We start from the raw sequence: 12,292 nt of genomic DNA on the forward strand, positions 1-12,292 counted from the left end.
CATACCTGTCTCACTCATACCTGTCTCACTCATACCTGTCTCACTGATACCTGTCTCACTCATACCTGTCTCACTGATACCCGTCTCACTGATACCCGTCTCACTCATACCTGTCTCACTCTTACTTGTCTCACTGATACCTGTCTCACTCCTATCTGTCTCACTCATACTTGTCTCACTGATACCTGTCTGACTCATACCTGTCTCACTCATACCCGTCTCACTGATACCTGTCTCACTCATACCTGTCTCACTCATACCAGTCTCACTGATACCTGTCTCACTCCTATCTGTCTCACTCATACCTGTCTCACTCATACCTGTCTCACTCATACCCGTCTCACTGATACCCGTCTCACTCATACCTGTCTCACTCATACTTGTCTCACTCATACTTGTCTCACTCATACCTGTCTCACTGATACCTGTCTCACTCCTATCTGTCTCACTCATACTTGTCTCACTGATACCTGTCTCACTCCTATCTGTCTCACTCATACTTGTCTCACTCATACCCTTCTCACTCATACCTGTCTCACTCATACCTGTCTCACTCATAACTGTCTCACTCATACCTGTCTCACTCATAACTGTCTCACTCATACCTGTCTCACTCATACCTGTCTCACTCATACCTGTCTCACTCATACCTGTCTCACTCATAACTGTCTCACTCATACCTGTCTCACTCATACCTGTCTCACTGAGAACCTGAGTGCCCTCACTATGCTGCTACTGATGCTGAGATTGGGTAGAGGCCACACAATGAAAACCAATGAGATGGAGCTGTCACTGAGACAGAGGGTGTGTCGGCCATTTCATTGGTGGGCAAATATTACTGTATTAGAGAGTCCGACACCCAACATATATTATACTTGTGGTGGGAGTTCCCTCAGAATTAAAGGGGATGTTCAGCTTTAAATTAACTCTTTATATGGTGCATATAGTGATATTCTGTAACTATTTGCAATTGGTTTTCATTTTTTATAATTTGTGTTTTTTTGAGTTATTTAGCTATTTATTCAGCAACTCTGCAGTTTGTAATTTTGGCAATTTGGTTGCTATGGTCCAAATCCCCCTAGCAACCATGCACTGATTTGATTTAGAGACTGGAATATGAATAGGAGAGGCCTGAATAGAAAGAGGAGTAATAAAAAGTAGAAATAAAAATAAATGTGTAGCCTTACAGAGCATTTGTTTGTTTAGATGGGGTCAGTGAAAGTGAAAGCTGGAAAGAGTCAGAAGAAGAAGAAGGCAAATAATTCAAAAACTATAAAACAGAAAGCAAAAAGGTCAGTTGAAAAGTTGCTTAGATTTTGCAGTTGGGGGGCTATTGTAAGATATTGGGTTCTAGACGGTCCAATTAAACTGCAAGCTCCGCCCATGTCTAATCTACCAATCACATTGCAGGTTGAGCTCCATTTACACCACTGGTATTTACATAGTCAGGTGAGTTTCTCACGAGAGCTGCACTGCTGCCTCCCCCTGTGCACCTGCAGGTCCTGCTACTGTGTGGGGCTCCCAGAGGTAACTTGGGGCTATTGATGGGGAAAAGGGGGTTTGTGGGCTTGAGGGTAAGAGCTTTGCTTACTTGTGTTACCTGCATCGATTGGTATTGCTCTATACAAACCTATCCCTCTCAATTGCTAATTAATTAGGGTCTCACTGCCCCCCCCCCCACACGATTGCAGATTCTTCTTCCTCCTAGTTAAGCCCCGGTCTGCTACATTGTTCAGGAGTCATAACCAGCAATGTATTAAAAAGAAACAGGCCTCGCTTTCCATAGCAATTACATTTGCACTTAACTTTAATATAAATTCCTTCAGATATTTAATGAATGTGAATTGGGAAACTTAGAATCACAACACATTCTCTTTTACTTGCAAAAATAGTTATTATGGGGAGTTCCCAATTTACCAACAGGCAAGTGTGGACTTTATATGTGAAGCTTATTCTAGTGTGGGGAAATCTGGATGGGCTGCAGCTGAGAAAGAACATCATTAAAGGGGAAGTTTTGCTGAAATACATCCCAAATATAATCACTTGCCTAAGTAAAGAGGCAGCATCACTTTATTTTGCCAGTAAAAAGCATTTAAACCTGGAAGTACATTGATATCAGTGTTACACTGTTTATTTACTCACGTGTCCAGTATTGTGGGTTCTTTGCTACACAAAAGGGGAGGGCGATATATAAAGTCAAAAAAGTGACCAAGGGTGACTGTTACCCCAATGTTTCTATATATCTGTAACCTTGTTATGAGCTAAGGGAGCCCAGTCTGAAGATCAGTTAGGGGGAGATTTGGGGTGAGTGTTTATTTGTACCCTGGGTACCCCTGGAACTATAGCAGGGTGACACCCCAATGTTTCTATATATCTGTAACCTTGTTATGAGCTAAGGGGGCCCAGCCTGAAGGCCCCTACTGTTTTCCCTAATTGAATAACTAACTCCCCCATAAATAATACTAATAAAATAAATAGAAGTGGCAGCTTTATATGGTGGGTTTGTGTTCCTTGCTGTCAGGTTCTCCAGAGATGGAAACAAGGAGGTTAGAGGGGAAACTGGAGAATAAAAAGCTGGACACCGAAATTCTTTTTCCCACAATAAAGAGAGAAACGTATTCCACTTCTGCGGCTGGTAAGTAATGTTTTCTAGGTGAGATTCTGGGTTTGTCGGATAGACGGGAAGGGGTCGGGGCACCTGTAGGATGTTCTGCTCCAAACACATTCATGGCTTTGTCTTTACTGGCAGCTTCCCAGGAGGCAGAACATGAAATAATAGAGATAAAGAAAGAACTGAAGGATCATCCGCACCCAATGGGATTCACAGCAGCTCCACTTGCTGGTGGGGGTAAGTAGCCAGAGACTAGTTCTGTGCTCTGGGGCAGATAGTGAAATCATTTGAGGAGTTCAGTAGCAGAAAGTGATAACATTTATCTGAGGAGATCCAAATAATCTCTTTATTTTTGTTAGACAGAACCCATAGAAATTACATTTACAACGGTCCATTGAAATTATGTAAATAACTGGTGTTGGTTTAAATTATAATATCTCTCATTAGGCAATGTATTTGGGTATTTTAATATAGAATCCAAAGTACCTTCCTGTATATCCCAGGAAACTGAATCCAATCTTTCCCAATATACAGAGTTAACTGCACAGCTGCCTGTACCTGAGAAAAAACAAAACTCTGAAAAGTCTACTTTAGATAAATCATGGGCCCAGGTACTTTGCCCCTCCTGTGAAGCCGTGGCGGAACTACTGGGGGGAGCCAGGGCCCGCACCCCCTCAGGGCCCCCCGGCTGCTCGCGCACCACTCAGTTCTGCGGCTGTTTCCGGCCGTACGGAGGGGGGCAGGGCCCGGCTGCACGTCCCGCGCCAGGGCCCGCCCCCTCTAGTTACGCCTCTGCTGTGAAAGGTTCTGACTTATCCCTATCCAATTCCAATTTGTCCAGTATCAGCAGAGGCCGGACATCAGTGAAGGGACTGATTCCAAATGGATTGATCTATACTTCAGTAAAGTTACCAGATCAATTAGCGACACTATTGTCTGGATTGGTCTGGCCACACACACGTTAATGGGATACTGTCATGGGAAAACACATCAGTTAATAGTGCTGCTCCAGCAGAATTCTGCACTGAAATCCATTTCTCAAAAGAGCAAACAAATTTTTTTTTTTATATTATCTGACATGGGACTAGAGATATTGTCAATTTCCCAGCTGCCCCTAGTCATGTGACGTGCTCTGATTAACTTCAGTCACTCTTTACTGCTGTACTGCAAGTTGGAGTGATATCACCCCCTCCCTTTCCCCCCCAGCAGCCTAACAACAGAACAATGGGAAGGTAACCAGATAGCAGCTCCCTAACACAAGATAACAGCTGCCTGGTAGATCTAAGAACAGCACTCAATAGTAAAATCCAGGTCCCACTGAGACACATTCAGTTACATTGAGTAGGAAAAACAACAGCCTGCCAGAAAGCAGTTCCATCCTAAAGTGCTGGCTCTTTCTGAAATCACATGACCAGGCAAAATGAGCTGAGATGCACCTACACACCAATATTACAACTAAATACACTTGCTGGTTCAGGAGTGACATTTTATATTGTACAGTGAATTATTTGCAGTGTAAACAGTGTCATTTAGAGATAAAAACTACATCATAAAATCATGACAGAATCCCTTTAAGGTATTGTCGGACTGGGACACCAGGGGCCCACCAAAAACCTTAGACCAGGGGCCCACTCTTGGTACTAATATTCTTCATCTCCTCTATCAACCTCTATTCTCCTTGTCTGTTTTCTTTATACTATAATCAATTATTCCATCTATTTATTCTCTTTGTCCTCATAGAAATAGGGAATGACCATGAAATAGACCGAAAGTTTAGCAGCATGAGGGGCCACTGACACCTGGGCCCACAGGGAGTTTTCCTGGTATCCCTGTGGATAGCATTGTGCAAATCTTCCAACCAGGTTCCAATCCCCCACTCCTCTGTGACAGTGGGAAAGAGAGCAGCACAAGAACAGGAAGACTATTGATGAGCAATAATTATGTATATTTTATTAGCAGGGATGGACACTGAGAGCAGTGAGAAGCAAAGCACTGGAAAGGATCCCATCAGGAAGAAGAACCAATGCCAAGGAGGGAGAGTAGGTCACCCAAGGAAGAAATATAAATATGCAGATAGATTACAGTTCCTCCTGCCAACTTTATATGCAAGAGGGTGAGTGCAATTATATATCCTTCCTTCTTGTAAGTAATTATTTATATCATAATAATTTGACATTACTAAGCATATTTTATAAGGGATAATGTACCCCCTACTGTAAATGATAAGGATATTAGAAGTCACTGAGGGGTTGTTCTATGACCATATAAAGGCACAAGGCTGCAGGCTGAGTTATACAGGGAACTCTGAGTATCACTCATGTATTATAAGGGAAAATGTACCCCCTACTGTAAATGATAAGGATATTAGAAGTCACTGAGGGGTTGTTCTGTGACCATATAAAGGCACAAGGCTGCAGGCTGAGTTATACAGGGAACTCTGAGTATCACTCATGTATTATAAGGGATAATGTACCCCCTACTGTAAATGATAAGGATATTAGAAGTCACTGAGGGGTTGTTCTGTGACCATATAAAGGCACAAGGCTGTAGGCTGAGTTATACAGGGAACTCTTGAGTATCACTCACTTTTAGAATACTGATATTACAAAGACATGATTCGAGCTGATGGCAAAATTCTATATGTAATGTATGTATTTATATAACACAAGATATTGTACATAAAAATGTGAACAAGATGCCAGGGCCATATGAAATACACCCTCAGGTACTAAGAAATTAAGAGGAAAGCTGATGTCATTCCTGTATTGAAAAAAGGATTACAATCTCAGCCTGGCAATTATAGGCCAGTAAGTCTGACATCAGTGGTGGCAAATTATTTGAAAGCTTGTTAAAGGGGTTGTTCATCTTTGAGTTAACTATTCATATGATGTAGAGAGGGATATTCTGATACAATTTGCAGTTGGTTTTCATTTGTTATTATTTGTGGTTTTTGATTTATTTAGCATTTTATTCAGCAGCTCTGCAGTTTGTAATTTCAGCAAACTAGTTGCTCTGGCCCAAATCTCCCTAGCAACCAAGCACTGATTTGAATAAAAGACTGGAATATGAATAGGAGAGGCCTGAATAGAAACATGAGTAATAAAAAAGTAACAATAATAATACATTTGTAGCCTTATAGAGCATTTGTTTTTAGATGGGGTAAGTGACCCCCATTTGAAAGCTGGAAAGAGTCAGAAGAAAGACGCAAATAATTTAGAAACTATAAAGAATAGCTAATGAAGACCAATTGCTTAGTTGCTTAGAACTGGACATTCTCTAGCATACTAAAAGTAAACTTAAAGGTGAACCACCCCTTTAAGGGATCACATTCAAAATTATTTTCATTACTTGATCCCAACGAAGATAATTAATCCTTCTTGGAGGCAAAACCAGCCTATTGGGTTTATTTAATGTTTATATGATTTTCTAGTAGACTTAAGGTATGAAGATCCAAATTACGGAATGAGTTGTTATCCAGAAAACCCCAGGTCCTGAGCATTCTGGATAACAGGTCCCATACCTGTATTTTGCAACAGGGGGTTCTTTTATTTATTATAATAAACAAGTTTCAGTGAGTCATGTGACAGAAATGACATCACTAAGCTCCAATTATAACTGATGACATCGCTAAGCACCATTTATAAGGATATAATTTACAGGATATTCATTGTTTATTATATAGTGAATGAAGTACCCCCTCTTGTAAAATATAAGGATATTATAAGTCACTGAGGAGTTCCATGACCATATAACACAAGGCCGAGTGTTTTTATACAGGGCATGAAACTCAGAGGTTACTTCTAATATCCTCATACTTTGCAACTGGGGGTACTTTATTTATTATAATACACAAGTTTCAGTGAGTCATGTGATAAACATGACATCAGAACTCACGGTTTTTAACTGATGACATCAGAACTCACCATTTATAAGGATATAATTTACAGGATATTCATGGCTTTTGTGTATTATAAGGATATAATTTAAAGGATATTCATTGTGTATCAAGGATATAATTTCTTGGCTATTCATAGCTGTGTATTTTAATGATGACCTGATGTTACAGATTCTATGGTTACTGTAAGTGACTCTTGAGTATATAACCATTCCATTTACTCTTGATTCTCAGCCATTTAAGGAAGAAGGCGCTTCCCCCAGCAGAGAAGGGAGCAGTTTTCAATGGCCGCCCCCCTCCCATGAGCAGAACTGATCCCCCATCCCCCGCTGCTCCCCTCCCATCAACTTCATTGTCTCTTCAGACTCCGCCTCCCAGTAGGAAACGCAGTCGCTTGGAGGGAGTTGAGGGAACACTTGTGGGAATGTTGCGTTGCCTTGTGGACGTTCTCACAAAACAAAATGCAGAGAGTAAAGTAGAAGATTGTCCGGATCTCGTTTTCCTTAAATCCATGCTGCCGGGTATGAAGTTGGTCCCACCAGAGAGACGCGCTGCACTTAAAGCTGAGATCTTCCAACTCATTGTCAGCTATATCCCACACCAACCTCTTGTACCCTCATTACCCATCCCCCCTCCTAATCACTCCTACCCTCCATTCCCTATGCCAACACCCCCCACTCTATTTGGCTGGTATAACTCCCCTCCCCCATACCAAGGGAACCCTCCTCCTACAGGCTCGGCACCAATCCACTACCCAGGCTTGTAACCCTTTTCCTTAAAGGATAAGTAAACCTTAAAAATAAGTGAATGTAAAGCTGATGAGGGTGCTATTCTAAGCACTTGTGTAATGTACGTTCATTATTTGTTTCTTTTAGGTTCCAAGATATTAAGGGATACATGTACTGTTAATATGAATGAATTTTGTTACAACAGCGCCACCTGCTGGTCAGTTTCCCACCAGTCTGAGCAGCAAGTAGTCAAGGAAGTTGTCAGGAGAAAGATGTTCTATTGCTTAGGAAAGATTTAAAATGAAAGCAGAATCGGCAAGCACTCTACGTCCACTCAATGTTAAAACGAAGAACCTTTATTTCAACATAATAAAAGCAAAACATTGTCCGGACGCGTTTCTTATTCACGATACGTAGTCATAAGCATGGCATTCACAAGTGCCGAATGGCTTACTTAAATCTAAGCCACCGGATGTTACATCATTGATTATGCAATCATTAAAACCTGGGTGATTAACCCCGTTTCAAAACAGCCCAACATTTTAACAGTTAAAATAAATTATTCCTCGTTTACATTATCATATCATTTGATTAAATGGAATGCAAAGTTCATCAGTTTATGTACAATATATCTCAATAACTTTTTGACACTTTTTCCGTATGCTTCTCATTCATTATTCCCTGTAATATGAATATAATTCAATTCATCATTTTAACATTTCTCATTGCATATCTAAAACTACTTTGGGGATGAAATTTAGGCAAGATGGACATTTCAATTTATAAATTATTTATATATTAGAAGAAAATCAGTAAATTATTATCTAGATTTCTTAGAAAATTCTGTATGAACCCCAAAGTAGTTTTAGATATACAATGAGAAAGGTTTCTAATTTTATTCCTAAGCAGAAGAACATCAGCCTCTTTCTTTCTCCTGACAACTTCCTTGACTACTTGCTGGTCAGACTGGTGGGAAACTGACCAGCAGGTGGCGCTGTTGTAACACAATTCATTCATATTAACAGTACATGTATCTTGGAACCTAAAATAATTAATGAATGTAAATTACAAAAGTGCTTAGAATAGCCCCCTTGTCAGTTTTACATTCACTTATTTTTAAGGTTTACTTATTCTTTAACATTCCCATTCCCAAAGAGGCGGGGTTTAATGTTACTGGGTGGAGTTATAAAAGCATCATGGGATGGGTGCAACTACACGTATCCCCCGTGACCTGGAGGCTTGCTCAGTGTCTGTATACATGAGAAATATTCTTTCCACCAGTGCTGCTATAACTTGTGTTTCAGCCAATATGTTAATATTTTAATGTTTGTACCTTATGTCACTTAAATAAAGTATTGGATTTTAATTTTGCATATTGGGACTTTACATACTGTTATGTTAAGGATTCGTCTTTTTTTATATATCATACAGTTTGGGTTTCTGATTTAGTACTTGGGTATACTCTCTCCAGAAAGGAGTATTTCCAGCATCATTAGGGTTAATAGTGGGGTACCCTTGGCACAGTAGAACAGATTGGAGATTTATTCAGGGGCAGCTATGTGACTGGGGGTTCAGTGTACAGGGGCCCCTACACTTAAAGGAACAGTTCAGTGTAAAAATAAAAACTGGGTAAATAGATAGAACATGCAAAATAAAAAATAAAAAAAAATTCTGATATAGTAATTTGGCCAAAATATAATTTATAAAGGCTGGAGTGATTGGATGTTTAACATATTTGCACAGTCTTATCTATTTACCCAGTTTTTATTTGTACACTGAACTGTTCTTTTAAAGGAGAAGGAAAGCTACGGAGGCATTTTATTGCAAATAGATTAGCTGCAATAGTGCAAGTTAGAATGCTATATTTATTCTGTAGAATGTTTTACAATACATGAGTAAACGGCTCTAGAAGCTCTCTGTTTGTTTAGGATAGCAGCTGCCATATTAGCTTGGTGTGACATCACTTCCCGAGTCTCTCCCTGCTCACTCATAGCTCTGGGCTCAGATTACAGCAGGGAGGGGAGGAGGGAGAGGAACAAACTGAGCATGCTCAAGCCCTAGCCCTGGAGGTTTAAGCTGAAAACAGGAAGTCTGATACAGAAGCCCATGAGTACACAATAGAAGGAAAGAAATGTGCTGTTTCTTTTGACAGAGGACTCAGAGCAGCATTACTTTGAGGGTTTACTGGTATATTTAGGTGGATCATTCTGATCAGGCTTACTTAGTTTTAACCTTTCCCTCTCCTTTAAGTGTAGGGCCCCTGTACACTGAACCCCCAAGCACATACTCTGCCCCTAAATAAATCTGTTTTTTTTTTTTTTAGTTGAATACTGACCTGTTCCTTTAAAACAGGCAGGTTGTAGGTTTAGTTCCCCTTCAACTTCCCCTGTACTGTCCAAGAAAAACCCTTTTTATTAGGGATGCACCGAATCCAGGATTCGGCCTTTTTCAGCAGGATTCAGATTCGGCCGAATCCTTCTGCCTGGCCAAACTGAATCCTAATTTACATATGGAAATTAGGGGTGGGGAGGGAAATTGCGTGACTTTTTGTCGCAAAACAAGGAAGTAAAAAATGTGTTCCCCTTCCCACTCCTAATTTGCATATGCAACTTAGGGTTCGGATTCAGATTGGTATTCGGCCGAATCTTTTGTGAAGGATTCAGGGCTTCGGCCAAATCCAAAATAGTGGATTCGGTGCATCTCTACTTTTTATAATTAAAGGCTTTTTAAACGTCACTGCCTGTTGCTGCAGAATTTTGTCTTAGTTCCCCTTCAAGACAACTTGGATCTGGACCTTCTTCATTTTTGTTAAAAGGCATTTCTTGTGTGATTCCCGTTCCTGTAGGACAGTGAGTGGATCTGCCATGTTGCACAGCTCCTCAATGTGACGGATCTTCCTGGACAGCTCGTCCTTCTTTATTTCCAGCTGCTCCATCAGATCAGTGAGTGTGAGTGAGAGCTTCTCTTTCTGGCTGGAGATGTCACTCAGGAGTCGCTTCTCTAGGGCTTCCAGCTGTTCCCTGATGTCTCTAAACAGGGCAGTGACTCTCTCTGTCTCACCGGCTGCTTTTTCTGCCACTTCTCTCCTGCGCTCCTGCAGTCTCTGGGCTCCTCTCTCAGTCTCCTCTCTCTCTGGCCTCAGTTTCTCCACAACTTTCCTCAGTGTCTCTTTCTTCTTCTCAGAGGCCTCACTCAGCAGCTCCACCCTGTGGCCCCTGTGCTCTCCGGCCAGACAGCAGGACACACAGACACAGACAGACTCCTCCCAGCAGTAATATTTCAGGGGTTCATCATGGACTGAGCATTTCTTGTCCCCCATGTCCATTGTGGGTTCTATTAAGACGTGTTTCGCTGACTTGCTGTGCATCCTCAGGTGCTTATTACACACAGAAGCCTCACACAGGAGACAGGATTTAACAGCAGGTACATGGGAGTCACAGTAGGTGCAGGGGATCCCAGTGTCCCCCGGCTCGGGCTGAGCAGAAAGGAATCGCTCTGCTATGTTCCCCAGAGTTCTGTTCCTGGGCAGGGCAGGGCGCTCCTTAAACTCCTGTCTGCATTCAGGGCAGGAATAAGGCCCAGATCCCTCCCAATACAGCCCCGGCAGAATGGGCATGGTAGAGATACAGGTAGAGTCCTGCGTGGAACCAATTCATAAGACCCTGACTCAAACCTGCGACCTGAACCACAGCCCACATTACCCCCGGGCCCCATAGTCAGAGGGGGTGATGTACGGTAGTTACACCACTGCAGGTATCAGGGGCCAAGAGAAGAATTCGAATTTGTGCCATGTATAATGTTACCTGGAAACATCCAGCAAGTTGTGTATAGGCAGAGTCAGTTAGTAGTTTCACCCCCCTAACTATACATTAAGGCTGGGCCCCATCTTGTGAAACGACAATGACTAATAAGCAGGACCAGATTTACATAGTGGGAGCCCCTAGGCCGGCTTCATTCTTCGCCCCCTGTCCCCTCCCCTTTATTCGTGCAAATTTTCATCATCTGGACCGGAGCAATGGAGATTGGCACACGGGAAATGTAAAAAATAATTGTATCTGCAGCACATTCCCAGTGTTTTTGCACCAATGTGGGTGTGGTTGGGCAGCATGCCGCCCCCTGAAATCTTGCTGCCCTAAGCCCGGGCCTGCAAATAAGTGGCCCTCTGGTTGCTCTTCAGTAACAACTCCCGGCAGTTCCTGACATCTGGAGGCTGATGAAAAGATGCAGGGAGTTGAACAACCGGCTGTACCTGTATTTCTACTAAAGAGCCTTTTAGGGAAAATTAATTTGGGCTGAAGACTAGTGGATTTGGGGGACTGTGCCGTGTGGTGTCTGTACCTTGGTATAAACGACTCATGTTCTACACAAACAACACATTGGAATGGGGGTGAATTCTTAACAGGCCACTGATTCTCCTTCCCCAGGGAGAGATTTCACTCACACACAGGATTATTAGTCACACATTTTTATGGAGCCCCAACATATTAATCACTGGGTCCTGTGCCAAGACTTGGGTGGTGCAAGGGTCCCTAGTGCTGATCAGCCATTCATTTCCCTATATTTATAGCTGATGTGTCTAATCATGGCATGCCTAACAAGCAATTATTCAAGATACTTTGTGCATGGTGTAACAGAATCCAAGATAAGCAGGTCTCTTGGGAAAACTGAGACTAGCAGCATAAAGGGCAATTCACCTTCATTAGCCAAACTGTAAGAACGCATAAAACATTGCACTAAAACTCCCAGAAATTAAACTTTCCATAATCTGCCAAATTTTGTGAAATGGATGTGGTAATTAGGGGGTGTGGCATGTGACACAGATCCACTGTTCTCTCGAATTCTAGTCAGTGGTTATTACTGGAGGGCATCAAACTGAATGTTATCCCTTGACTCAGGGTCTTGGATGTATTTGTATGTGAGCTGAGGAGCTGAACTGTTTCATATATATACTGTTCATTAGGATGACAGTGGTATAAGTAGTGATTACTGAGAACTCTGATAACTGGGGGTAGAGACAGCAGAGCTCACAGGTTCAGATTTATTTTGGGTGCCTGACCC

General features: G+C 41.9%; 1 protein-coding gene across 4 annotated transcripts; it reads left to right on the forward strand.

Moving 5' to 3' along the window:
* Positions 1 to 1,436: 1,436 nt before the first annotated feature.
* Positions 1,437 to 7,285, forward strand: LOC108719555. 4 transcript variants are annotated; one of them, XM_018268495.2, is made up of 5 exons: positions 1,437 to 1,527; positions 2,522 to 2,635; positions 2,750 to 2,848; positions 4,568 to 4,724; positions 6,741 to 7,285. In XM_018268495.2, the coding sequence occupies exons 2-5, from the start codon at positions 2,533 to 2,535 to the stop codon at positions 7,270 to 7,272; spliced, it is 891 nt and encodes a 296-aa protein (XP_018123984.1). In that variant the 5' UTR covers positions 1,437 to 1,527; positions 2,522 to 2,532; the 3' UTR covers positions 7,273 to 7,285. The 4 variants fall into 4 exon arrangements, with proteins under 4 accessions (XP_018123984.1, XP_018123985.1, XP_018123986.1 ...); XM_018268496.2 differs by having other exon boundaries at positions 4,571 to 4,724; XM_018268497.2 differs by lacking the exon at positions 2,750 to 2,848.
* Positions 7,286 to 12,292: the final 5,007 nt, after the last annotated feature.

This window comes from Xenopus laevis, chromosome 6L (assembly GCF_017654675.1).
Source record: "Xenopus laevis strain J_2021 chromosome 6L, Xenopus_laevis_v10.1, whole genome shotgun sequence".
Lineage (NCBI taxonomy): Eukaryota > Metazoa > Chordata > Amphibia > Anura > Pipidae > Xenopus > Xenopus laevis.